This window comes from Rhincodon typus, chromosome 3 (genome assembly GCF_021869965.1).
Source record: "Rhincodon typus isolate 14 chromosome 3, sRhiTyp1.1, whole genome shotgun sequence".
Classification (NCBI taxonomy): domain Eukaryota; kingdom Metazoa; phylum Chordata; class Chondrichthyes; order Orectolobiformes; family Rhincodontidae; genus Rhincodon; species Rhincodon typus.
The window spans coordinates 4619401-4647386 of NC_063334.1; the positions used below are offsets into that span (position 1 = coordinate 4619401).

A 27986-nucleotide genomic window follows, 5' to 3' on the forward strand; every position below is an offset into this window, starting at 1 on the left:
AAGGTCAGAAGTGGGGATGTTTGCCAATAATTGCACAATGTTCAGCACCATTCGCGACTCCTCAGATACTGAAGCAGTCCATGTTCAAATGCAACAAGATCTGGACAATATTCAGGCTTGGGCTGACAAGTGGCAAGTGACATTCGCACCAGACAAATGCCAGGCTATGACCATCGTCAATAAGAGACTATCTAATCACCGCCCCTTAACATTCAACAGTGTTACCATCACTGAATACCCCACTGTCAACATCCTGGGGGTTATTGACCAGAAACTCAACTGGACTCACCGCATAAACTCAGTGGCTATAAGAGCAAGTCAGAAGCTAGGAATACTGCGGCAAGGAACTCACCTCCCAACTACTCAAAGCCTGTCCACCATCTACAAGGCTCAAGTCAGGAGTGTGATGGAATACTCCCCACTTTTCTGGATGAGTGCAGCCCCAACAACACTCAAGAAGCTTGACACCATCCAGGATAAAGCATCCCACTTCATTGGCACTGCATCCGTAAGCACCCACTCCCTCCACCACTAACTCTCAGTAGCAGCAGTGTATACTATTGACAAGATGCACTGCAGAAATTCACCAAAGATCCTTAACACAGCACCTTCCAAATCCATGACCACTTCCATCTAGAAAGACAAGGGCAGAAGATACATGGGAACACCACCTCCAAGTTTCCCTCCAAGCCACTCACCATCCTGACTTGGAAATATATCGCCGTTCCTTCACTGTCGCTTGGTCCAAATTCTGGAATTCCCTCCCTAATGGCATTGTGGGTCAATCCACAGCAGGTAGACTGCAGTGGTTTAAGAAGGCAGCTCGCCACCACCTTCTCAAGGGGCAACTAGGGATGGGCAGGAAATGCTGTCCCAGCCAGTGGCAGCCACTTAGAGAAAAAAAAATTCCTAAAATCCCTTGATTCAAGTTTGGTCCTTTTATAATTCCAACATGATTTTTTTTTAAAAAAACGTTAGTAATGGAACGTGGGTGAAACTGGATTGCTAATGGCTAGCTGCCCTTGAGAAAGTGGTGGTGAACTGTTGTTCACATGTTGGTAGACTCACAATGCCATTGGGGAGGGAGTTCCAAGATTTTGACCCAGCGACAGTGAAGAAACGCAAGCCAACCTTCCATTCATTGACTCCATCTACACTTCTCGTTGCTATGGAAAGGCAGCCAAATCATCAAAGGCACCTCCCACCCTGGTTATAATCTCTTCCAGAAAAGATATACAAGCTTAAACACCTATACCAACAGGTTCAAGATAGCTTCTTCCCCCTGTAATTAGACTGTTCAATTGACTTCTCAAATTTCAAATCTAGCATTGATCTTGTTTTTTGTGCACCTTCTCTGCAGCCATAACTTTGGATTCTTTGCTCTGTTCAATCACCCAGTGACCTTTGTACAGTAACATCTGCCTGTACTGCACACAAAACTTTTCACTGTACTTCAGTACATTACAATAATAAATCAAATCAAATCGAAATGGTGATATAGTTCCAAGGCAATTGGCTTGGAGGGTAACTTGCAGGTCGTTGTGTTCCCACATATCTGCTGTCCTCGTCCTTCCACATGGAAGAGTTTATGGGTTTGGAAGCTGCTGTCTAAGGAATGTTTGCTCCAGAGTGGAAATTTGACATTTGCCAGAGATAATGGATTGCTACGTACTGGTTAAAACATTAAGAAGAAAATATTTCACTTCCAGACATTGTAAAATACTTTACAGCCAATGAAGTATTTTTGAAATGCTGTTGATGCCTTTTGTTGTGTTCAAGCCTCTGGATAAGTCTTGATCCATGACCTTCTGACTCAGACAGCTCATCTCTGTCCAGGAGCTGTTCATAAAAAGCACTGGATTAAACTACTGACAGCTGGCAAAGTAGATAGTGGAACCAGTGCTGAATTGAAATCTGGAGAAGCAACATTAGTGATTTTAGTTATTGCTTGTTTAAATGGTATCTAATCCCCAAATTTGACTTAAGCACAAAATCCAGCCTGACAATCCAATGCAGTTCTGAATGAGGGCTTTATCCCACCTTCAGTGCTTTTGACATGTTTTGTCACACTATGCCCATCCACCATCACTTTTCTTCACCTTAGTTAATACCCTTACCCATTTCATCCTTGCTGGAGCAAGATCTCCTGGAATGGCTCATCTTTCCATGTCTTTTTCAGCCCTTACTTTGTGCCTCAATTTACAATCTTCACACTTCCACCTCCTGCAATATTATCAATTAAAGTATGAAAGTTTACACAAGTATTGAGAACAACCAGCTTTATTTCACAAACCCAACATTAACTTGTGAAATCCCATCATGAGGAGCCAGAACATTCTGCAATGTGTCATTGTCCATAACTGACTAACATCCACACAAACACCAAGCTAACTGCTTACAATCTCAAAGTTTTTATGAATATCTTTAAATTTCACAACCAGTTCACCACAAAGACTGCTTACTTCTACCTTTAAAAACATTCTGTCTTAGTCACCAACTCACCCAACAACTGCTAAATTTTTATCCATATCCTGACTTCCCACTTTCCCATACCCTCTCCCTAACCTCCAAACTGCAACTTATGCAGAATTCCTCTGTCTGCATTCATATTTCAGTAAATCTCTTATCAACTTCTACTGGTTTTCCATTTCACAAAGCATTAATTTCACAATGTTTATTTGTAAATCTCTCCCTGTTTTATTTCTTTTTAATTTTGAACACCAGTTCATGTCTTTAACTATAGTTCAGCCCACTCTCCATGACACTCCTATTATGGAATGACCTCCCTCAGCATCTCCAGGTTAGTTCATATACCTTGCTTTAAAAGCCTTCCTTAAGTGTACATTTAAGCAGTTTCAGAAACATCCTCAACCCTCAGTACTCTAGTGCTCACCCCAAAGCAAAATATAACATGTACCTTTTTGCTATAATAGTCTATATAAATCTAAATTATTTAGATTAGTGCTATGGATCATAGCAGCATTGTGAAGTTGTACATGAAGGTGAGTGCTGCACTGAATGCAAGTTTACCAAACATTCAATCCCCAAATCCAGAGAGTGGTCAGTTTATTTTAATTGGTTACAGGTATTGGCAAGTTATATAAATTGAAAATGGAGGTGCAATGCTTGAAAATTCAGGCAAAATAGGAAATGCAAGGCCAACGCCAGACTATTTTATCCATAGCCAATTATTGTGGTTCAGTTACAAGTACTGACATGTGAAAATTTTAAATAGGATCGGAACAGATCAGCCATAATCTCATTGAATAGCAGAGCAGGTTCAAGGTGACAAGTTGTCTACTCCTACGTTTCTAAGTTAAACCTATTTGACTGGACATCCTCGGGACAGCTGAGTTAACTCAAGGACAAGGAATCTGTTCAAAATCCATTCAAAACTCCACAAACCTGGCTTTGTAGAGGATCATGCAGGAGCAGGGCTACGACTAAGTGCTCAGATTCTTCCCATTTAGATTATTTTTCAGTGGTCCAAAATCAAAATTTCAGGAAATAGTTTGAGGTAACAAGAAGCTCAGTCCTTACAAGAATTTCATACCACAGCACTGTGCTACCTGTTTAAGTTCCTGTCAGTCACACCATAGGAACTAATGGTGGATGAGAATCATTATTTTATACCAGTTATCCAGCCAACAATGCTTAAGTGTGCTTCATAAACTAAAGACTAGAGTAAAGTGCACACATGGAGTTTCAAGAAAACTTTTGACAATGAGCCTTTAATCAACAAATCCAAACAAAGGCACTGAACATCTGTAACAAGTCCCAACCCACTGAAACTTTCACATGGAGAAATGAAACAAAGGATAAATTCCACACTCCTATCAGGGAACCATGTCGACTGAAGAAATGTTATGCCCCTTTGTGCTGACCCTGCACCTCCACCCCCACCACCTTTGTCAACAGCCATCTGTGAGAATGAGTAACGAAATTTATCTCTATGGTTAATACAATTAATAGAGGTACGAGTAAAGTGATACACATTTGTAACAAGGGGGTAGAATCTCTCCTGTGAGCTTTTGCTTGATGGAAAGTTCAAAAGGCATGACAGCCTTCATTACACTTGAACAAGTACAGAGTGGCTCTGTCTTAGGAAATTTAATTGCTATTTCTGCATCCTTTAAAAGTTAAGGAAAATATTAAAGCATGGTAAGTGATGTATAAAGAAAAATAAATATTGTATTTAAAAATCTAATAAGCGTTGCAGTATAAATGCCAGCCAGATGTACATGTTCAAACAACTGGCATAAAAAAGTTATGGATATAATTTGCTAGAAATTTTAAATTAGTACAAAATTAAATGTATTAGAGTGGTGTGAGAGAGAGAAAAGGGAACAAGTTCCTTTGAGGCATAGAGTAAGAAAAACAACTATGAAATATGCAGGTTCCCACCATGTTTGATGGAGCAAATTACCACATTGAAATTTTCTGCTCATTAGTCAAACCCTATAAAGTTGGGTTGCATTTATTTTGGCAAATTAGCATGGCAGAGGAATTATGCTGGGTCTTCAGTCTATTGAGACAAACAAAAATATCCTTGTCATGAGCTTAAGACTGTATAAAGCTGAATTCTTGGCTTCCTTTTGGTAAGAGAGACTTCATATGGCCTTAGGATGCATATGTCAAACTATTAATTAAGAGTATCTTTCTTTAAAGGTGACAATTTCACAATACTTTCAAAAGGTTTAAACTCAACAAGATATAAAAAGGCAAAGCTGGATTATTATAAATCAGTGTTTTCATAGGTGTCCTTTTTTATATTAAAATTGTGGTTCTAAAGGATTAAGGTGAATTTGGCCAATTCTCATCCCCACACCTTTCAGCATTTTATACTGTACAGCTAGCCTCATAGCACAATTGGAATGCAACAGGCAATCCTGTGATTTAATTGAAAAATGTAGCACAAAATCCTGCCGGTGCTTTTGAAGGAGTCAGTTTCTAAAGAAAACAATAGAGTCTTTTGTAGCTGCCAGCAAATAGTCACAATGTTGTGCTCTCTTAAACTGACTGGGCTCATTGGAATCCAGTTTGCTCCCATCATGTTTCTTTTGGTGGCTAGATTTTCTGCCATGGTGAATATGGAGGAGGAGCACTTTCTATTGGGGAGCTATTTGGCACGTTCATCAGCTGCCCTGCATGCAGCCGCTCGTTCACTCGCAGCTCACACCCATCCTGGAGCATCCGTATAGCAATGCGTGCAATATTTCGGGAATCATCCAGCCCACAGTGAGGCCTCCCTTCGTACTTCATTCCCAACTTTTCGAGCATCGAAGTGAGTTTGGTCTGAGTCCTGGGAACCTGCGGGCAGATGACCAGAGTATCTATCAAAAATAGCCGAGTGTAACAGCCAAAGACAAATTTGTACAACATGGAATTTCGAACATGGTCACTCAAGCTTCACCAAGAGTTTTAGGGAAAGCTGATGCTCGAGGTCAAGTAGAATTTTTTTTTTTTAAGTTGCAGAATCAATTCAATTTCTTGAAAAATGCAACAATGCAAAAAATTAAAGACGAGATTTGCAGCACTAATCAATTATGTAGGTGATTCATAATATTAGCAGAATCAGTTACAATAAAATCGGTCAAAGTTAGCACTGAGGAAACTATCAGATTGTCATAAAAAAAACTAATTCAATTAATATCGTTTGGGAAAGGAAGCTTTCCACTTATACAAGGACGTATATGCAATTCCAGGCCCACACCATGATGTGGTCGAACCTTAACTGACTTTGGAATAGGCAGGAGAGCCATGACAACATCAGGGCAACAAGGTTAACAAGTGAAAACCGAAAGAACTGCGGATGCTGTAAATCAGGAGCAAAGACAAAGTTGCTAGAAAAGCTCAGCAGGTCTGGCAGCATCTGTGAAGAAAAAATTCAGAGTTAACGTTTTGGGTCCGGTGACCCTTCGTCAGAACTGAAGAAGGTTAATAAGTGCCTTGGCAGTGATGATCGCAATTGAGAATGGGAAAAGAAAAAGCTGTGGATGCTGGATTGATTAAAATTTCCAAGACTAATAGATTGTTTTTCAGCCCCCTCCCGTCCAGGCATGGATGTCAAAGGATATTCTTCAAAGGTGGGTAAATGAAATTAAGATACAGATCAATCGTGATCAGATTAACTGGAGGAACAAGGTTAAGGGGTTTGCTGGTCTGTTCCTCTTTGTGCAGACCTGAGACAGCTGTATAACAATGGCCTTTTCAACTACACAGGTGACCACTGTAAATACTGTCAGTGATTCCACCAACAGTACCAATCTCTGCAAATGGACATATCTTAAAATCACCACACAGCCCTAACAGTTAAAAACTTGCTGTAGTTGTTCAAAAAGCAGCCCTTTTCACACGTTTCAAGATCTTAATTTTTATCTCAGGCTAAGGTCATGGATATAAAAAAAGTATGTTACCTTGAAAACTACTAAACACAGAATTAATAGTTCACGACTGGATTTCTAATTACAGCTCAAATATGAAGTAACTGGTCAAGGTTTAGCACAGTTGTGTCCTCAGTATAGATCACTGTTACTCTTACAGCTAAATCAAGGGCCCAAGCTTTCCAAGATACATATGCCACATTCCATCAATCCAGTGAGAATTTGATAGCATTTCAGAACTATTTGGAAATGTAAACTATCTTTGGGAAAGCCAGTCTGCAGATTTTCAGAATGCAGACCACTTACGAAATTGGTGTCTCTACTCCAGGATCAAATTCACTGCCCACCCTCAACAACCTTCCCCAGCCCCCAGTAGACACCAAGACCCATCATTCTCTTCATCCAGATAGCCACCACTACTGCACAAGTCAGTTGCTCCTCCCTCTTATCAGAGCCACGCCAGGTTGATCTTCTGCAATTTGCCTGCAAGATGCCTGTTGTTCTCAGCAATTTCACGTAAACATAAGTTCAGACCCAACAAAGGGGCCATCTCAGGCCAAGCCAGACATTGAGATTGGTCTCTCCTCAGCCCCATACCCCCAAAATTCAGTACACCCAAATTACTAGGTTAGTGTCCTTACACTGGACCAACACAGTTTACAGAGCACCCTGTAGGGAAACATATAGTTGGCCTAGGACAAAACCTGCAGCATAAATGCAGACTAATGCTTAGCCCACTGCTCCCTGATTCGTGTCAATGGTTCAGATTCAGCAACGTTCCGAAGGCTGAGACCAAAGTTCCTATTGTACCTGTTTTAAGCACACAAACTGTGCTCTTAATTGCTCTCTTTCAATGCATCCATCCCTGCCTTTACATGATGAAAGCACCATGTTGTAGAATGTAAGCCGCAAGTGAGGTCTCCAATATGGTTGTTTCAATAATGATCTCTGTCCACCCAAATTTATTATTCTAATCAGAGATAGTAAGAACTGCAGATGCTGGAGAATCTGGGATAACAAGGTGTAGACCTGGATGAACACAGCAGGCCAAGCAGCATCAGAGGAGCAGGAAGGCTGACATTTCGGGCCTAGACCCTTCTTCAGAAGGGTCTACCAGTTTTTTTTAAACCACATTTTTCTAAAGAAGGGTCTAGGCCCGAAACGTCAGCCTTCCTGCTCCTCTGATGCTGCTTGGCCTGCTGTGTTCATCCAGCTCTACACCTTGTTATCCCTTTATTATTCTAATGTTTTATTTTCCAATAGCAAGAACAGCACAATATGCTTTAAATTAGTGAGTGCATTAAGTTTAATATCAGTATCCATTTTCTGAATCTGTAAATAACAAACATCAGGAGTGCCCAAGTGTTAATGTCATCGGTATGGCAACTTAGCACAACCATGTATCAGCGAGATATATTTGAACTGTTTACAATTCCTGTTCCAATAACACTGCTGATACCAACAGATCTTGGCATTTAGATTTATCTGCTTTTGAGATTAATGTAATTTTCAAATCTCCACATCCTTAATTATCAAACAGTAAAAAAAAAACCAATTTGAAATACGAGAACAAATGGGACTGATTTGTAAGGGTTTAAAGGGATGGACGCCAGGGCCTGGAGCGAGACCGTGAGTTTTGAACATGTCTGCCTTTTAATAACAAAATCTGCACTTAATTTTACCACTGGATTCATAACACTAGGCGAAACAAACTACAAACCTTGTAGAAGTTACCATAACTTTTTCGAATGTTAATCCATTTCTTTGCAAACCGTGGATACTCGATGCTGCTAAGGTGGCACTGAACATTCAGGAACTTACTCATGTCCCAGGAGCTAAAATGTGGGGGGTGGGGGTGGGGGTGGCGGTGGAAATAAATTGCTATATTGAATTAGTCAGTCACACAGAGAAAACCAAATTCAAGTGCTTCTCAGTAGTAGATACAAAGCAGACATGCAAAGTTAAAGACATATCCAACTGTTTTTTTGGAAACGCAACTATGAATTCCAGATGTTTATTAAAAGGAGGTCAGTTATACCGTTCTGGATGTTAGACCAGCAGAATAATTTTGAGGAAGAGTGCATATTCAAAAACTTGTAAGGTGTTTTATTTCTCTTTACCAACAATAACTTTACATCATGACCAGGATTCTTAATCAGACATGATAATGGGTTGAATGGCCTATTTCTGCTCCTATGCCTTATGGTCTTATTAGCTCTATACAGTATTTGCCTACTGCAACAAAATACCATTCTGAGGTAGTTCTGGCATTAAAGGTACACTGGCTGCCCAGCTACAGGTTAATTCATATTACATAAATTAGAATAGGAAAAGTAAGGTAAAAGTGTCATTGTCCCAGAGGCTACTCTCTCATTAAAGGTAATGAATGAGAGAGAGTGAGATGACTGATGACGGTTTAACCTGAGGGTTACCATGCCTCAGTCAAGGAGCAAGGTTAAGGAGAGTCCATAGTAACATCAACCAGTGTGGAAATTCAATCCATGTTCTTGGTCTTGCTCTGCACTGTAACCCAGGTGTCCAGCCAACTGAGCTAACCGACCCTCTACTAGAATAATTTGTGCAAATTAATTAACCAAGCCAAACTGCATTGTACATTAGCAGACATACTAATTGAAGCTTTTTTTTTTGAAAATGCAATTTCTATGGCAAGTTAACAAAGTAAGTCAAATAAATCAAATCATGCATTCCTCTCGTTTACATTCTGTTTCTTCTGAATTAATGTCAAAAGTTACATAACACCAGGTTATAGTCCAACAGGTTTATTTGAAATCACAAGCTTTTGGAGTGGGCCCTTTGTCAGGTGAAGTTTTCAAAAGCTTGTGATTTCAAATAAACCTGTTGGACTATAACCTGTTGTCATGTGACTTTTGACATTAATTCAGAAGAAATCTGTTAACTTCACCTGACAAAGGGGCAGCACTTCGAAAGCCTGTGCTTTCAAATAAAGCTGTCGGACTATAACCTGGTGTCATATGACTTTTGATCTTGTCCACCCCAGTCCAACACCAGCACCTCCACATCATGAATTAATGCCAGCACGATGGTTTATTTTATATATTTTACAAGGGTCTAATACATACCCATCAGTTAGTACTGCATATCTGCATTTGGTTCCAAGTTCCTTCTCTCTCATCCAGTCAACCACTTGCTGAAGAACATCTGGAAAACTCCCTGCTTTGTCAACCATTTCCTGGAATAAACAAAGCATGCACACTTAAGGGGGCTGAAATATGAACCTTCATTTAAAGCATGATTGCAGAACTCACTTCTTACTTTAATATCAAGACAAAGGAGGTCAAGACTAATAGTTTAAAGTTTGGGATTTGAAGCAGATTGGAAAAGGGGAGTAAAAGAAACAGTCATGTACTAGATTTCAATCTCCAGTTCTAGTTACACAATCTGTGGCTACATTTATACAATTATTGATAAACCATTTCTATTATTAATGTGGTCATAGAAAATATAGAAGGCGAATACAGGTATACAAGTGTGACAAAAAGGTGACAAAAGGAGAACCACACTTTGCTACTCTACCAATGTTCATTACAAGAATTTTGGCAACTCTGAATAATCTGTGATCCTTTGATAAATGCACTACTTAATATATCCAAGTTCATAGAGTGAGACTATGACTGAGGTTTTGTGGCCACAAACGAATATGTTTTAAATATCCTGCTTTGAAAATCAAGGAATGTTTTGAAAACACAACACAAAAAAAGTGCAATTTTAAAAATGTGCTTTTTTTTATTGTCTGTAGTTTCAAATCTCACAACTGCTTACTTTTATTATGCACTATTAAATTTCAGTCATATCTTCTACATGTGGAAAACAAATTTTAAACAAATATCTGACATTCAGAAGTTATTTTAAAACCAAATGAAACCTGAGCAAATTAAAATGATTACCTGTGTGATGCCTGTGAGTTTGGTACAAAATTCTGTAAGCTTGGGTTTCAGTTCTGGTCTGACATATTCCTGGAATGTATCCTCCTTGAAAACAGTAAAATAAAAAGGATTTTTTGTTAGTACTTCCAGGGACCCTGTGAAATCTTTCTTCACACTGTTAAGAGAAAAATAATGTTTGTATTTATAAAGGACTTTTTACATCCTCAGGCTGTCCCAAGGCCTTTACAGCTTTCGAATTATATTTTGAAATGATGCATGCAAATTCAAGAACTAATTTGTTCAGAAAGGTCCATCAAAGAACAAATGAAAAGAATAAAGAACAATGAGATACAAGAAGGTATCAACTTGAACATAAGTTCAATCATTGAGCTATGAAATCAGGAAGCACTTCTTCATCTAAAAGGTGATTAGAAAATTGAAACATGGCCCATAAAATGTTGTGGCTAAAGTTCTCAATAATTTCATCAACTTTACAGTGATTCAGTCCCAATTTCTACACTGATTATAAAAGATTTCACTGGCAAACTGTCATTAAGTAGACCCTGGAATGCAGCTGCACCTTTAGAAAACTAAACATGGCATTAAACAGACACATCTTATGCAAAAGTAGTATTTTGCAGAAGGAACAGCCCAGCAAAATATAACAGCTTTGCAGTAAGATCGCATTTCTTTAAAGAGATTAAGCATCACCTTGGCTTGTATGATAATGTTCTTACCTATGTCAGAAGATTGAGAGTTCAAGCCCTAGAAAATGAGCATATTTGAGCAAATTATCTAGTCTTTTCTCTAGGTACTACAGGAATCTTGCACCAGAGGCAATGTTTTATTTGTAAATTCTTGTTACAACATTTTCCAACTTAACAGAGACTGCATACCAGGGACGTACAGTGCTTTATTTATGAGAAGGTGAAAGCTCTTATTTAAATATCATGCAAGGTGTTCGGAGCAGATGATTACTTACAATTTCAAGGGTGCGGGTATTCACAAGGGCAACAGGAAATTCAATAATTTCATGCAAGTATTCTGGTGGGTTGTTCTCTTCACACGTTGCTTCAAAGTCAATGACACAGATGTAATCGTAATAAGTATCTGAACACTCTGGTTTGATTAGCAATGTCTGAGTCAGTTTCTGCTTCTTGTAGTAATTTTTTAATCGCTTTCTCAGTACATCCTTCACTCCCCTAAAGCAGTTCAGCAAGACAGCAATGACCGTGAGACATAAACACAAAAAGACAGAGGACAAAACAAATTGGGTAAGAGTGAGACAGACAATAAGTAAAAAATAAACACAAGGAAGTGCCAGAATTGAAGACAGAAAAAGAAAAATATAATTAATAATATGCATATATTTACACCTACATATTTCATCAACAGCAATATATTTGCCTGGTACATCACTTTCTCCAGAGCAATTAATATATTTATAGTTATTTACACAAATATTAGCAATATGCATTACAAACAAAATCAGTATTGTATCATTAAGGTTGAGAATTTGGCTGAAAGAATATTCAAGTAATTGGAAAGGACAGGCCCTGACCTATAGTTCTGTAACACAGAACAAGATGTTTGGGCTCCTAAAACTATGCTTGTAATTTTTACAATTAAAATCCAGCTCAAACTTCTGTCCACTCTAGACACATTAGACTTGACTAAAAAAAATGGCAAAGGCAGCTTAAAGTCAGCCACAATTTACTCATTAGTAATTTACTGTCATAAGGCCAAGTGAAGATCATATGGTTATAGAAACAAGGAAACTCTGGGCATGGGTCTAGTTGGGGGCATACGTGAAACATTCACTGGCTTATTTTCTCATGAGCTGGTTTTGGATTTCAGTGTCTCCACCAATCCCTAATCACCCTTAATGACCACCGACAGTGTAGCATGCATTTATGCAGCACACAGAACACAATTTTTTTACAACTTCTAAAGTACATAATCCTATTGAACCAGGATGTAACAGTTATTTCCAAAGCTTTATTTGGTGTTTTATTTCCCCCAAACTCCATCATTGGTCAGAATGACACATACCTGGTTTCAAGGTGGAGTTCCGCTAGCTTTGTGCGAAGTTCATCGCGAGTCATCCTGTTGATATGGCCATTTGTGACAGCAATTTCTTTGTAGACTGGGTCACTGAAGTCCTTAATGTAGGCAGCAGGGGTAGGTTTCATTGGTAGTTGTTGTCCATCAGTTATATTGCGCTGCTTGACACAAAGGTAATGGTCACAAGAACAATCAGTGACATTTAATAGCTTATGCTGCATGACAGACTAAACTGTTTTCTTTACTTCTGGCAAACTTTGATCACACAACACAGCTTATACAGTAAAAAGCTCCACTACATATGCAAATCATGATTCTAATTTCAGAAGCATTACTTAGAAAGAAGAACAAAAAGGCTGGAAGGAGATGGTTTAAATTGTCATTTTTCCCACCAGGTAGACACGTGTCCAGTGTGGCAGAAGATAAGGTTTAAGAGTGTGCATTTTCACTGCCCTCATGTAAGCTACCTAACTGTAATCTTTCAATATGACAAGATACATCACATGACATTGCCAGATCTATCATTCTCTACCTCCTAAAATAAAACTACTCTGTTTCCACCTTCAATAATGTAAGCTGGCTAGTAGTGGAACAAAAATGACAAATTGCATTGCTTTAAATGATCCTGGCATATACAGCCATATTTTACCACTATCCTTCTCTATGTTTGTTGCATAGAGGCTGGGCAAACGTGTGTCTTCAGCCAAAAAGTACGGAATGATACAATGATCGTTCCACTCAGAGGACCAGACTTCTAAATGAAAGTGAATGATACAATGATCGTTCCACTCAGAGGACCAGGCTTCTAAATGAAAGTGTCTTCTCTCTAATAGTTACAAACCATTGTATGTGAAAAAAATTTCATTCCACCTGCACAGTATTCTGCATAATTTAGCAATGCAGAAGGCAATGTCAAAAGCAGAAGTAATATTTTAAATTGTTGAGGCTTACACCTTCAACAAGTCAGGGCTCACCCTACTCTCAGTATCCATTCCACTTTCTTGTACACCACAAGGTAACAGGAAAGATTCTCAGGACTGAAACAACAAATTCAAGACAAACTAAAAGAAATTAACTAGATCAAAAGAGGCCAGAAAGTTTGAAGTACCAGGATTGTTCAATTGTTTATACAATTGTTCAGTTGGCAAGACTCTCACTACATCAGAGGGTGGTGGGTTCAAGTCTAACTCCAGGACCTAAGCACTAAAGTCTAGGTTGAGACAACTATGTGGCACTGAAAGAGTGCTAAACTCACGGAGGTGCAATCTACTGGATGAGACATTAAACTGAAGTCTCATCTGCCATCTCAGGTGGATAAAAAAGATCCCACAGCAATATTTTAAAGAAGAGCAGCAAGTTGATATCTTGGTCTGTAGCTATCCTTCATGCAACATCACAAAAATGAGATCATCACATTCTGGGAGCAAACTGACTGCTGCACTTCCTACAATGAAATTACTTCCTTTCAAAAGTCATTGCTTACTCTCAGGAGCTTTGGGACATCCTAAAGTCTTGTAAAGTGCTATTCAAACACAAGCATTTCATTTTGATGCAGATTATTTTACTTGAATTATTTTATTCATGAATAAATCTCCTTCAAACTTTGTTTTTGAACACAGCCAATAAGAATGCACTTTCCCTTCTGCTTATAAACAACTCATAACTTTCCGTACTATAATATGTGTTAGTTTGTCGCTAGAACAAGCAGTACAGATTAAACCACTGGAAGAAAAGGCAGCATGAACAACAGCTGCTTTCACAGGAAGTATTACGAGACAGATAATACTGATGAAGGACAAAAATAAATTCCAAACTCAAAGCAAGCAGATTGTCAGCTGATGATGCTCTTCAATTGTAGCAATTTACAGCACAGGAGCTGAAAATTTGATCTTATCTGTCTAATCTGTGGTCTGTCTAAAATTAACCCTATGAACGTCAGAGGCTAATGTAGGTTGCTAAATACTATCATTAAAGGGCAGTGTTGTGAGCAGGAAAAGGGGTTGGTGGAAGCCCGAATCAGAGTGCGAGGTAAGTTCTGTCTCACACTTTATTGGGCCTTGTCACTTCTTGCAATGAGGAATAACAAAATATTGCCAAGGACATCACTAATATTAAAGATTTTGTTTAGGGCTACAGCAATGATATTAAGGTTTAACGGGATGATTTTTTACTCATAAAAGAGTCAATAAAGATGAGGCTTCGACTTCAATGACAATTCACATTAACTAAAAAAAAAAGTATTAACATGCTGCATTATATTTGATGCGCAGAGATTCCAAAGTTATATGGCTTCTTCCCAACCTACCTGAAGTCGCAACAGGATTCAGCTCAGAATGTGTCTAATTGTAAATGTATGAACTGCTACACCACCAGCTGTCATTTTAACCTGACTTTGAGTGATACAAACAAGCGACTTGCTCAACATCTGCCACTTGATATAAAGCATAGTAAGCCAACTCACTCAAAATAGCAGCCAGTTTCAGGATTTAGATCCACAACAGCATGGGATCCAGCCATCTGAGTCTGTCATTAAGACACAAACCAAAATGACTCCAGACTGGGCCACAAGAACCGAGTGAACTGTAAATAACCATACTTTCAACATCTTCTTTAGTGTCAAGAGCTTTTGTAATAAATGTGAGAAACAGACTTGGTGATACCAACGAAAAACATCTGTCAGAGATTTATAAACATTATCTTTGTTCTATGAAATACATTTTTGGGAAACTATCTACTCTGCAGAATCATCCAAATTTGCTGTTGTAATTTGCCTTTTGTAAAATGCTATGTGCGAAGATCAGTTCAGGTATAAACTGATTCTGCCTATGCAATAGCATTACATAACTTTACAACAAGAAAGTTAATTGATGCGGTTTTGGGTACGTATGCTCAATGCACATGTTTAATCAATTCTAAACTGTGGTCTCTTGCCTTGAAGCAAGAATTGAATCTAATTAACAGGGCAACTTGCAACTGTGAATGAAACTTAATTCAGCAGCTTCCTTTTTTTTCTATCTGTCCCTCTTTCTCTACCTCTTGTGCTTGCCTAAAACTAACGCACATAGCACCTTTGCACAATGACATGGCCATCTAAAGAGATAAAGTCAGATCATAGGTATATTTTAGGGTGCATCTTAAAGGAGGATTATGATGTAGAAAGGCAGAGAGGTGTAGAGAGGATATTTCAGAGTTGAATGCTTAAACAACAGAAGCCACTGCTATCAGTGCTGGAGCAATCAAAATTTAGGATGCACACAAAGAAGAGACATCGACAATTGCGGCCTGGAGATTAGACAGGAAGGGAGGTATACAACCATGGCAGGAAAACCTGCTCCTCCATCCAGAGAGTATTACCTGACCCAAAAACTTTCTGTTTTTAAATCAACAGCTTTTCAGTGATTGACTGAGGAGAAGTTATAGTGGCCCAAACTTAAAAACATTCAGGAGCAAATTACTGCAGCTCTGATGAAGAGTCATTTAGACTCGAAACATTAGCTTGCTTTCTCTCCAGGGATGCTGTCTGACCCGGTGTGATCTCCAGCATTTTTTGTTTTCTGTTAAAAATTGTTCACAAAGACAGAGAAACCAATTTTTTTTCTGGAATGTACTAACTAAATTGCCAGATGTTCCCTACCCCTTCATGCCATAAACTTGTGGACTCAGAGGAATGGACAATATCAGTTGTGGCTCAATGATCCTGGAAAACACAAAAAACAGAAGCAGTTGGAGGTTGCCCAGTCCCTTAAACCTGCTCTACCACTTGATTCCCATATCCCTCCGATCCCTTTATGTTCAAGGTCTGCCCCTCTAAACCTTGAGCAAGCATCCACATCTCTCTGGTACTGAAAATTGCAAAGATTCACAACTCTTCAGCCTGAATAACTCTCCCCTGATCTCTACAGTTGTCTATTTCTAGACCCTTCGGCCAAAGGAAACAGTGCCTCAGCACTGTCAAGTGCTCGCAATAAAATGTTTCAACAAGATCACTCTTGCCTCTGTATCAGAAATTGTGGACAGAAATCCCACTTCAGGACCTTGACCATATAATCTAGACCAACACAACTGTGCAGTACTCAAAAGTTCTTATTTAATGACAACCTCACACAAATCAAGTTTGCTGTTATTTAAAAAGCAATCAAATCTACAGAGTATAACTGACATCCCGATGCCCCATAACACTTTACAACCAAACTCTCTTGCAGTGTAGTCACTGTTGCAAAGTAAGAAACATGGCAGTCAACTTGCAGCAACAAAACCACAACCAGCAATAAGATGAATTATTAGGTGCGTCGTAAGCATTTGTAGAGGGATAAACAGCGGCCAGAAATACAGTCAGAACTTTGTTGCTCATTTTCAAATCGTGGTGAGTATATTTTGTGTCAGCCCAAAAGGGAATTAGTGTCTCTTGCAAAAGGCAGAAATTTGAGTCTTGATTGCATTATTCAATCTCCATAGTAGGATTTGAATATTACGTAAAGGTGTGTCATTCTATTTTGAGGCAAATGAGGTGGGTCAGATGAGGTGATTTGCAAAAGGCCCAGTTCCCTTTTGGGTTCTCTTGGTGTTTGGGTCTTTGATTTTGAATGGTTGCGTTCTCTAGGTTTTAGAAAGGGGAATCTCTGGGTTTTAAATTCAGATTTCAAAGGGTTTCCATGTGCATAGATCACTGAAAGTTGCCACCCAGGTTGATGGCGTTGTTAAGAAGGCGTACAGTATGTTAGGTTTTATTGGTAGAGGGATTGAGTTTCGGAGCCATGAGGTCATGTTGCAGCTGTACAAAACTCTGGTGCGGCCGCACTTGGAGTATTGCGTACAGTTCTGGTCACCGCATTATAGGAAGGATGTGGAAGCATTGGAAAGGGTGCAGAGGAGATTTACCAGGATGTTGCCTGGTATGGAGGGAAGGTCTTATGAGGAAAGGCTGAGGGTTTTGAGGCTGTTTTCGTTAGAGAGAAGAAGGTTAAGAGGTGACTTGATAGAGACATACAAGATGATCAGAGGATTAGATAGGGTGGACAGTGGGAGCCTTTTTCCTCAGATGGTGATGGCTAGCACGAGGGGACATAGCTTTAAATTGAGGGGTGATAGATATAGGACAGATGTCAGAGGTAGGTTCTTTACTCAGAGAGTAGTAAAGGCGTGGAATGCCCTGCCTGCAAAAATAGTAGACTCGCCCACTTTAAGGGCATTTAAATGGTCATTGGATAAACATATGGATGATAATGGAATAGTTTAGGTTAGATGGGCTTCAGATTGGTTTCACAGGTCGGCGCAACATCGAGGGCCGAAGGGCCTGTACTGCGCTGTAACGTGCTATGTTCTATGTTCTATGCCCAAGATTTTGGGCAGGGGTATTTTGGGATTTGCAAAGGAGTCTTGGGAGGAACCTCTCAGGGGTTTTTCAGAGGCGTCCCAGTTTGTTGCGGGGGGGCGGGTCTGTTGGGCTTTAAGGCTGCCCTAGTATTTAGGTTTTCAGGATTACCCGATGTCAGAGGGGGTGGGATTCAGGGTTTCAGGGCTAGAGTCTCTTCGGGCTTGAGAGTGTCTGATTTTTGGGTGTGGATCTCTTTTCAAGAGATCCCGATATCTGGGGAAGGGGTCTCTAGGGTTAAAGCAGTACTCCAAGTTTGGGGAGTATTTTTTAAGAGTCTGATTCCCAGTATCAGAAAGGGCTCTAGATTTTCAGGGGATCCTCATGTTGGCTGGGTCTCTGAGTGGGGTTAATATCTGGGTTGGGGTCAGTCTCTAACGGTGGGAAGGAGGAGGGGGGGGGGGAAGGAGGAGGGGGGTGGGGAAGGTGGGGGAGGGGGTCCTCAAGGCGGTTCCACGCTGACGAGATCTCTCTGAGCTGCAGACAATCCTCCTCCGACCCCCGCTGCAGGGCCTCGCCTGCGGCTCCTCACCTGGCCCTGGCCTGAGCCGGAAGCCGGGCCCAGGCCGCTCTCCGCGGCCCTCGGAACATTCTCTTTCTGCTCCTCCTCCATCACCGTTCGCAGCGCCGTCAGCCTCACATACCATCACTTCCGCCTCCCCGCCGCCATGAATGTCGGCCACGTGACGTCACTTCCGAGCGATGTGCCAGTGCCCGAGTCTGCGCACTGGGACCCTGGAGACTGCCAGCGCAGAGTCTGCGCAGTGAGAACCTTCAGGGGGCGCCCTGGAGCTAGTTGAGGGAGACCAGGGAAGAGTGGAACCTCTGGATTGGCGGGGGGGGGTGGTGCTTGTGGTGCATTGGTAGTGCCCTCTGAGTCAGGAGGCCCAGGTCAAGTCCCATCTGTTCTGGAATTAAACAAAGAACTCTGTATGCTGACAGATCTGAAACAAAAAGAGAAATTGCCTGAGAAACTCAGCAGGTCTGGAGCCAAATTTGCAGATAACACAAAAATAGGTGGAAAGGCAGGTTGTGAGAGTGTTACAGTTACAGAGAGATATTGATAGGTTAAGCGTGGGTAAGACGTTGGCAAATGGTGTTTAATGTGGGAAATGCAAAGTTGTTCATTTTGGAAGAGAGAAAAAAAGAACAATGTATTATTTAAATTGACAAAAAAGCTGCAGAATGCCAGGATACGGAGGGACTTGGAGATACTGCGCACAAAACACAGAGAAAGCTAGCCACAGGTAATTAGAAAGGCTAATGGAATGTAGGCCCTTATTTCAACAGGTTTGGAGTATAAGAGTAGGGAAGTCTTACTGCAACTGTACAAATTGCTGGTGAGACCCAATCTGGAGTACTGTGAGCAGTTTAGGTCCCCTGAAGAAATGATATTATTTCACTGGGGGAAGTTCAGGGAAGGTTCACTAGAATGAACCGTAGTCTGGAGAGATTACCTTATCAGTAAAGGCTAAATGGGTTGGTACTGGAATTTAGAAGAATGAGAGGTGATCCCTTGAGTCATAGAGGATCCTTAAGGGGCTTGACAGAGTAATTACTATGAGGTTATTTCCCTTCACAGGAGTGTCTAGGACCAGAGGGCATTGTCTCAGAATAAAGTTGCACCAGTTTAGGATTGAGATGAGGAATTTCGGAAATTCTTGCCACAGAGAGCTGTTATGTATGGCCTTCATGTATATTTATGGCTGAGATAGAAGGGGAATCAAAGGTTATGAGGAAAGCGCAAGAAGGTGGATGTGAGGGGCAGCATGGTGGCTCTGTGGTTAGCACTGCTGTCTCATCACCAAGGACCCTTGTTTGATTATAGTCTCAGGCGACTGTCTGTGTGGAGTTTTCACATTCTCCCTGTGTCAGTGTGGGTTTCCTCTCGGTGCACCAGTTTCTCCTACAATCCAAGTATGTGCAGGTTAGGTGGAGTGGCCATGTTAATATGCCCATTCTGTCCAGCAATGTGCAGGCTAGGGGGATTAGCCATGGGAAATGCAGGGTTACAGGATAGGGTGTAGCTGTGGTTGGGATGCTCTTTAAAGTGTCAGTGTGGATTTGATGGCTCAAATGGCCTGTTTCTGCAGAGTAGGGATTCTGGGAATGTCAGATCAGCTATGATCCTGTTGAATTGCAGATCCTATGGAAATGAGGGGCTGAATTACCTATTCCTGTCCCTATTTCTTATGATCTTACAGTCTGATGGACAGGCTTTGGGGAGTCAAGAGGAAAGTTACTTGCTGCAGGATTCCTAATCTCTGACACAGCCTTGTAGGACTGTGTTTATATAGCTAGTCCAGTTGAGTTTCTAGTCAATGATAACCCTCAGAATGTTGATTTTGGGGATTCATTGATGATAGTGCATTTGGATATTAAGAAGTGATAGTGAGGTTGTCTCTTGTTGGAGATGGTCAATGTCTCTGGCATTTATGTGGCACAGATGTTTCTTGCCACTTGTCAGCCCATGCTTGGATATTGCCAAGATCTGAACATGGACTGCTTCAGTCTCTCAGAGGTCATCGATAGTGCTGAACATTGCTCAATCATCAGTGAATATCCCCACTTCTGACCTCATGATGGAGGGAAATCTGATAACTATCATTCTTTTCCTGAGTGCCCTGCTGCAATAATAATGCTGCGCAATAAAATAATCTTTATTTTGTTTAAGTCTAAAGCTTTGCTGCTGGTTATTTTGAAACGGAAAACAATAAGAAAAATACTAAAGGGGGGGTAAAGGAGTTATAAAAGTTCAAAATTCACAGACTACAAACACAGCCTGGTGTGATTGTGACTGTACGTTATCACAGGAACTGTTGCAATGTCTCATGATCTCTCTCTGTCTCACAACCTCAGATTTAATAAAAATTATTTATTCAATGGAGGTGAGCTAGTGAGCATTTATTGCTCATGCCTCATGGCCTTGAACTAATTGACTTGCTCAACCATTTCAGAGAGTAATTAAAATATAGGTCTTAGTGTGAAATAAATCAAAGGGTATGGGAAAAAGCAAGTACAGAGTACTGAGTTAAATGATCAGCCATGATGGGGGCAGCTGAAAGGGCCAAATGGCCTACTCTTTTATTCTATGCTTCTCCTGTTGTCAACAGGCCTCAGTCAAGGAGGTAGCCTTTGCTCAGGGGGATCCTGACATGGAGGGTTAGAGGCAGCCTCCAGTACCAGTTCAGGGTCTGGTCAGCTTGGTCAACATCAGAAGGTCTTTCTCGTAAGAGGTGAGGAGCGAAATGATGGGCACCACATCAACTATCTTTACTCTTTCTGCCCCATTGGGGGCTGCTTTCCTCCTGGAATGAGAGGGAGACGGGTATTAGGGGAACTACAAGTTGTGGCACAGTTATTACTGTTGGTGCAGGTGGGGAGGTGGCCTGACTGAGTGAGTAGGCAGCACAGAGGGTGTGCAGGGGTAGTGGTGTCACAGGTTGTGGTGAGTGAGATAGAGTGGGCAAGATGTTGTGGCTTTAGGTGGGATGCACTTCAGAGGTTGGTGTGACTCGATGAGCTGAATGGCCTGCTTTCACGCTGTAGGGATTCTATGATATCATCCCTTAACCTTCAATATTGCAGGTAATAAAATGTCTCATCTCATAAAGTGATCCTTGGAGAAATGGTAACATTCTCATTAATCTGCATTGCATCACTTCCAAAGTCTCTATGTACTTTCCACAGTTAGGCTTTTGTGACACAGTCATACTGTCACTACCTCTGAGCCAGGAGGCCCAGGTTCAAGTCCCACCTGCTCCAGAGGTGTGTCATAACATCTTTGAACTGATTGATAGAAAATATCTATCCATTGTGCGGAGCTCAGAAATGTAATTTAAATATAGCCTAACAACCTGGTTAAAAAGGCTACAAGTCATTTGCCCTTTTGATTTATTTTTGTACCAGACTACTTCATTTTGGTGAACTGAAAATATAGATTCCTAAATCTTTTTGGACCTGTGTTTCTAGACTTTGATTATTTTGACATAATCAAATCAATTAGTAAATTGCACTCTTAGTCATAGAGTCATAGTCATTCAGCATGGAAACAGACCCTTCGGTCCAACCAGTCCATGCTGAACATAATCCCAAACCAAACTAGTCCCACTTGCCTGCTTCTGGTCTGTATCCCTGTAAACCTTTCCCATTCATGTACTTCTCCAAATGTCTTTTAAATGTTGTAATTGTACCCACATCCACCACTTCCTCAGGAAGTTCATTCCCCACTTGCAAACCACTGTCTGTGTAAAAAATTTGCCTCTCATGTCTTTTGTAAATTTCTCTCCTCTCACCTTAAAAATGTGCCCCCTTGTCTTGAAATCCCCCAGCCTAGGGAAAAGACAACTACCATTAACTCTATCTGTACCTCCCATTATTTTAGAGACTAAATCCCAGCAACGAGAGTTCAAATGTACATGCTAAACCTTAACTATATTTGCAGTAGTGTTATCACAGACATTAACCTTGAGTTAAAATCAGAATTTATTAAAAAAAAATGTCCATCTATTACATCCAAAATGGGAGATTCTCAATTGGATCATGCATGAGCGAAAGGGAGTAAAGTTTATGTACAACTTGCTTGGAAAAAAAAGTCCAATGGTCCATGATCACATGACATCCTGAAATACCTTAGAGCTGATGAAGAATTTTAGAAGTGTATTCACTTTTCTAAAATAGGAAATGCAACAGCCAATTCGTGCAGGAAGAGCTTCAACATGAGCAATGAGATAACGACAAGATATTCTGATTTTAGCTGTTGGTTGAAGGTTAAATATTCGAGAGGGAGCTACTGTGAGAACTCATTTATTCTCTTCCCAACAGTGCGGTTGTATTTTATTTCAGTCACTTAAAGAACAGGCCAGTTTATCAACTGAAAAACAACACTGCCTACAGTGCAGCATTCCTTCATTATTGGATTATATTGCCAGCCTAAATTATGTCTGCTTCTGGTCTGTATCCCTCTAAACCTTTCTGGAGTGAGCGTGTATATTATTAACTTTATGCTACTTCTTCACACTCCAGTCCATTAAATATAGTTCTGTTGGGGAGACCTTAGTGTACAGCTTTTACTTGTGGGGAAAGGCAGAGAAATTTAGTAAATTATTCACTGGAGCAGAAATGTTTAACTGGGATATAACACAGATAATCACAAATGTGGAATATTTTATGAAATTAAATAGTGAAAAAGAATTTGACTCTGGCAGCTATGAAATCATACAATTGTGTGGGAGCACCACCAGTTCTACTCCAAGACAAAAACCATCCAACTTGGAAATATATCAACTTTCCTTCAGTGTCACTGGGTCAAAATCTTGGAAATCTCTTCTTGACCACGTTGTTGGTATACCAACACCACATGGAATGCAGTGGTTCAAGAAAGCAGCTCACTACCACTAACAAAGGCAATTAGGGTTGAACAGTAAATGCTGTCACAGCAATGCGGACATCCCATGAATAAATAAATAAAAAGAAACGAGACAACAGACGCAGGATTATTACCAGAGGTGCAAGTGGTTATTAGAAGAAACTTGCACAGAGGGTTATTAGAACATGGCTTACCTTACCACAAGTACTGACTGAAGGAGAGACTATATTTTAAAAGGGAAAGGAATAATTATTTGAAAAGGAGAACAGTTGAAGGTTCTGCAGAAAAACCAGAGAAACTAGATGGGAGTTGACTTTTACAGTCAGACAATGCTGTAACGGGATGAAGGCTTTTTGTAATTCCCAATCTTTGGTTTTCAATCCTTTTGCTTCTGAAAATCTCTGTTACTCACCTCACCAACTGTGTGATAGAAATTCCACAGGTGCCCATAACATATGTACTTTTTCGGTGTAAGGCCTAGTTACTAAATTAAATATATACATTCATTATTATTTTTATTTTACCTACTTAATGCGAAACTTGTTGTCGGTGCTGAGCAGAATTCTATTGATGTGTGGAAATAAACTTAACAAAAATACCCAAGTAAGACATGGGAACTAATTAATCAAAAAAAAGTCAAAAATGCATGCAGGGGTCAAGTCCAAAAACAGGAAATGGTTCATCAAAGAGCAGGCAAATGACTTAGCAAAAATTTGAATATAATATTCAGAGAATGGGTCTGAAAGTGGCAATTGGTAAAGAAGGAAAACGGCAAAACCAAAGCTGATAAAGTATAATGAATAGTGTGAAATGATTAACTATAAAGTGGAAGAATACCTATAAAAACCAAAAGCAACATTGGTAACAAGTAACCAGAGAGCACGAAAAACACAAGTCAAAATTGCAGAAATTAGTACAACCGAATAAATGTTGAAACAAAAGCTGAAAGTAATTTTCAGATGCTAAATCCAAAGTGGTAAGTTGTTAACTAAGTCTTATCCTGGAAAAGGAGTTGTGGTCTGTGGGCGGACACTTGGATTTATCTGAATTAGGGATTTCCCAAATTCCACCAATTAATTCAAACAGCCATATCTTGCTATGGAGTTCAGTCTCCGTTCCTCCAGGAAATAAATTATAAATTCCTCCAGGAAATTGCTGCCACTACCATATGCTAGCTGAAATTGATCCAGCAAGGGAAGGGTGTGGAACAGTGGCGACTCTACTGCCAGGTCAGATATGTATTGTTAGTTTTCCAGTCATAACTTCAGCAGGAGCTCAAATCTCCTTCAGTTCAGAGGAAGGTGAAATAGCAGGGAGGGCAGTACCTGCTCTGTATAACTGCGGCTTTGCTTGGCAGAGTGACAGCAGTACAATGCAAGAAATGACAGGGATAGCCACAGGACCATATTTAGTTATGGACGTTTTATGTGAGCAGGAACCATAAATGCGCAAGAATCAAAACATTATAATAGAGATAAAGTATGGAGCAAGAAAAAAACATGAAACCGTCATTAATACAATCCAGCCTGACGTAATTCTGTTAGACCGAAATACTTATTTAATTCAGCAAAGGGAGAGGAGAGGTATGTTCTGGTCTTTTATCAACCATGGAGCGATCCCAGAGAAGAAGCAAGAGTTGAAGTCGGAACATTAATTAAGCAGGTACAGTATTTTGCCCTGATTGATCCTGCTGGTATTTGATGGCTCCTGTCATCTCTGTTTGTATGGGACACATGGTAAGTGCTGTTTGAGGTTGGTCACTGCCACTGACCCTCCTTTGTTCATACTGTGCTGAAGGCCTGACTAATTATTAGTTGTATAGGATAGACCACTGGTGAGTCTGCACAGAAGAGATACTTGTCTGGTTGGGAAGGTGTAACAAGTAGTGTACCACAGGGTCAGGTGTTGGGACCTCAACTTGTTGCTATTTATGTAAAAGACTTAAATGAAGGTACAGTCACTGAACTTGCTGATGACACGATTTTAGATTGGAAAGTAAGTGGTGAAGAGGACATAAGGGAATTACAGAGGGAAAACATGATGAAGGTTTATAAAGATTTTAAAGTAGAGATACATTTTTGGGGGTGTTTAATTCAGCAAAGATGAATTTCTTTTTTAACAAAGGTCAGAAAACCATTTTTTGACAATGAGCTCAAACATAATTTCCAGTAGAACATGTGACTTTAAATCAAATGATTAGATAAACCAGATGGGATGTCTATTGATTAAATGTCTCCGTTAGAATTTTATAGGTTTCTATGAGAACTCTCTTCATTCTCCAGTGAATATAATTCTAACCAATTCAACCATTCCTCATAGGTCAGTTTTGCCATCCCAGGAATCAGACTGATAAGCCTTCGGTGCATTCTGTTCGTAGCCAGAGCATCTTTCCTCAGGTAAGGAGATCGAAATCGCACACACCAAGGCCCTGTGCAATTGCGACAAGACATTCCTTCTCCTGTACTCAATTCCTCTTGTTATGAAGACTAACATACCATTTACCTTCTTTACTGCCTTCTGCACCTGTATGCTTTCTTCAGTGACTGGTGTACAAGGATTCCCAGGATGCACTGCACATTCCCCCCTCTCAATTTATAGCCAGATATTAATCTGTCTTCCAGTTTTTGCCAGCAGTGAGAATAACCTCACATTTGTCCACGTTAAACTGTATTTGCCATGCGCTTGCTCTCACACTCAGCTTGTCCAAATCACACCAAAACTTCTTTGCATCCTTATTACAGCTCACCCTCCCACGCAGTATGTGTTATCTGTAAATTCGGATATACTGTATTTAATTCCCATATCAATATCATTAATGTTTTTGTGAGTAACTGGAGTCCTAGCACTGATCCCTGTGGTATTCCACTAGTTACTGCCTGCCATTCAGAAAAAGACTTGTTTATTCCTACACTTGGTTTCCTCTCTGCCTACTCAACACACCCCCGTCGATTCGGTGCATTTTAATTTTACACGCTTACTCATCTATGGGGACTTTGTCAAAAGCCTTCTGAAAGTCCAAGTAAATCACATCCACTGGTTCCCCCAATCAACTCCACTAATTACATTCTTAAAGAATTCCAGTAGATTTATTAAGCATGATTTCCCTTTTGTAAATCCATGCTGAGTCTGTCCGATCCTGCAACTGTTTTCCAAGTGTTCTGCTATTAAATCTTTTATAACGGACTATAGCATTTTCCATACTACCATCATCAGACAGACTCACCTACAATTCCCAATTTTCTCTCTACCTCCCTTTCCAAATAGAGGGGTTATATTAGCTTTCTGAAGAAGGGTCCAGACCCAAAACGTCAGCTTTCCTGCTCCTCTGATGCTGCCTAGCCTGCTGTGTTCCTCCAGCTCCACACCTTGTCATCTCAGACTCCAGCTATCTCTGAGTCAGCGTTTAAAGTCTGGTTCTAAAGAAGACTCATCCCGAACTCAAAATGTTAATTCTCTTTCCACCAACACTACCTCAGGACAACTAGTGATAGGCAATAAATACTGTCTTATCAGCATCAATCCACATTGCAAGAATGCATTAAGATAAAATGACATTTCCCCCAGACAAATACGCAGAAAATAAACTATACAGAAACATATAATAATTGTGACACATCAATGCAAGGCTGCAGGAATGCTACTTTGTTGGAGATGCTACCTTTCGGCTGAGTTCAATCGAGGCCCAACTGCCTGTAAGGTGGATATGAAAGATTGCACAGTTTTTGATCCAGAAGCACAGGGTATTCTTGGGGTGGTGTGGCTAATATTTATCCCTCAACCAATGTCACAATTTAGTCAATCGGGTTATTTAACACTTTAACATCTTGTGGGATCTTGCTGTGCAATTTGGCAGTAATGGTGTAACCGTATATCAGTATATACTACACTGACTACAGAGTGCCATCCAGACTGAGGTTATAACCGTTTTGAGGGAGATTTATACAATATACAATACAGCACAGGAAAAGTCCCTTCGGCCCACCAAACCTGTGGCAATTCCTAATCCTTATTTAGACCTGCTACTTATTGCCCATACGCGTAATTTCCTGACACTTCACATAGCTCTTGGAAATTTGAAACTGATATTTCAATCAATGTATAAACTATTACAGCACTGATGGAACGGAAGCAAGTAATGGACCAGATTTAAAATATATCTATGGTCACCTTATTCAACCCAGCTTAAATTTACTGAGACCTCCGAACACATATCAAATTTCAGTGCTTTCTTTGTACAAATGATACCAGTTCACACCCATAGTTTGTAACTGTTAGGCAGCTTGGACTTTGGAACAAGACAGCCTGGATCTCACATTCCAATATCCAGACTTCACCTGGGGTAGAGGAAAACACTCATTTTGATTTACAGATAAGGATAATAACCATGTGTCATTAAGATAATTCTCATCACGAAGAGAATCTACCATTATTTAACCACAAGTTGAAAGCCGTATTTGCAAGAGTGCAATTCAGATGGTGACTCAAGACTGCTTGGCACTGCTCAGAGTTGACGTAGCAACCGAACCCAAAGTAGGTGGTTTTCTCTCTCACACATCCCGTTTCAAAGTTAGAAGATGGTAAGATTTAAAACCAACATAGCAAATGCGTTCAGACACATGCTCACATAAGGCATTTCAATGCAATGGCCTCATATGTATTCTTTCTCAATACTGGCATATTACTGAGTATTTTTAAGTGCTGGACCATGTCAGGCCAAAAAGTGACACCTAGTTTAGATCAGATGAGATACGGTGCTTTCTGAAATTGTTACAAAACTCCAATTTACTCTATTTCCAGTAAGGCTGAAGCGTTTCCATGCATACACGTAACAGTTACAAAAAACAATGTAGAAAGCACCGTATCTCATCTGATCTAAACTAGGTGTCACTTTTTGG

At 40.2% G+C, this 27986-nt stretch overlaps 1 protein-coding gene across 3 annotated transcripts; it reads right to left on the bottom strand.

Moving 5' to 3' along the window:
- Window positions 1-3703: 3703 nt before the first annotated feature.
- On the bottom strand, window positions 3704-18424 carry eri1 (exoribonuclease 1). Of its 3 annotated transcripts, XM_048621266.1 has the most exons (8): window positions 18256-18380; window positions 15987-16049; window positions 12341-12510; window positions 11271-11490; window positions 10310-10393; window positions 9485-9594; window positions 8104-8218; window positions 3704-5310 (listed from the first exon to the last, which is right to left on the bottom strand). In XM_048621266.1, exons 3-8 carry the CDS (start codon window positions 12478-12480, stop codon window positions 5068-5070), a joined length of 912 nt encoding a protein of 303 aa, XP_048477223.1. In that variant the 5' UTR covers window positions 12481-12510; window positions 15987-16049; window positions 18256-18380; the 3' UTR covers window positions 3704-5067. The 3 variants fall into 3 exon arrangements, with proteins under 3 accessions (XP_048477223.1, XP_048477217.1, XP_048477209.1); XM_048621260.1 differs by lacking the exon at window positions 15987-16049 and having other exon boundaries at window positions 18256-18424; XM_048621252.1 differs by lacking the exon at window positions 15987-16049 and having other exon boundaries at window positions 12341-12513; window positions 18256-18424.
- Between the last annotated feature and the right edge of the window lie 9562 nt (window positions 18425-27986).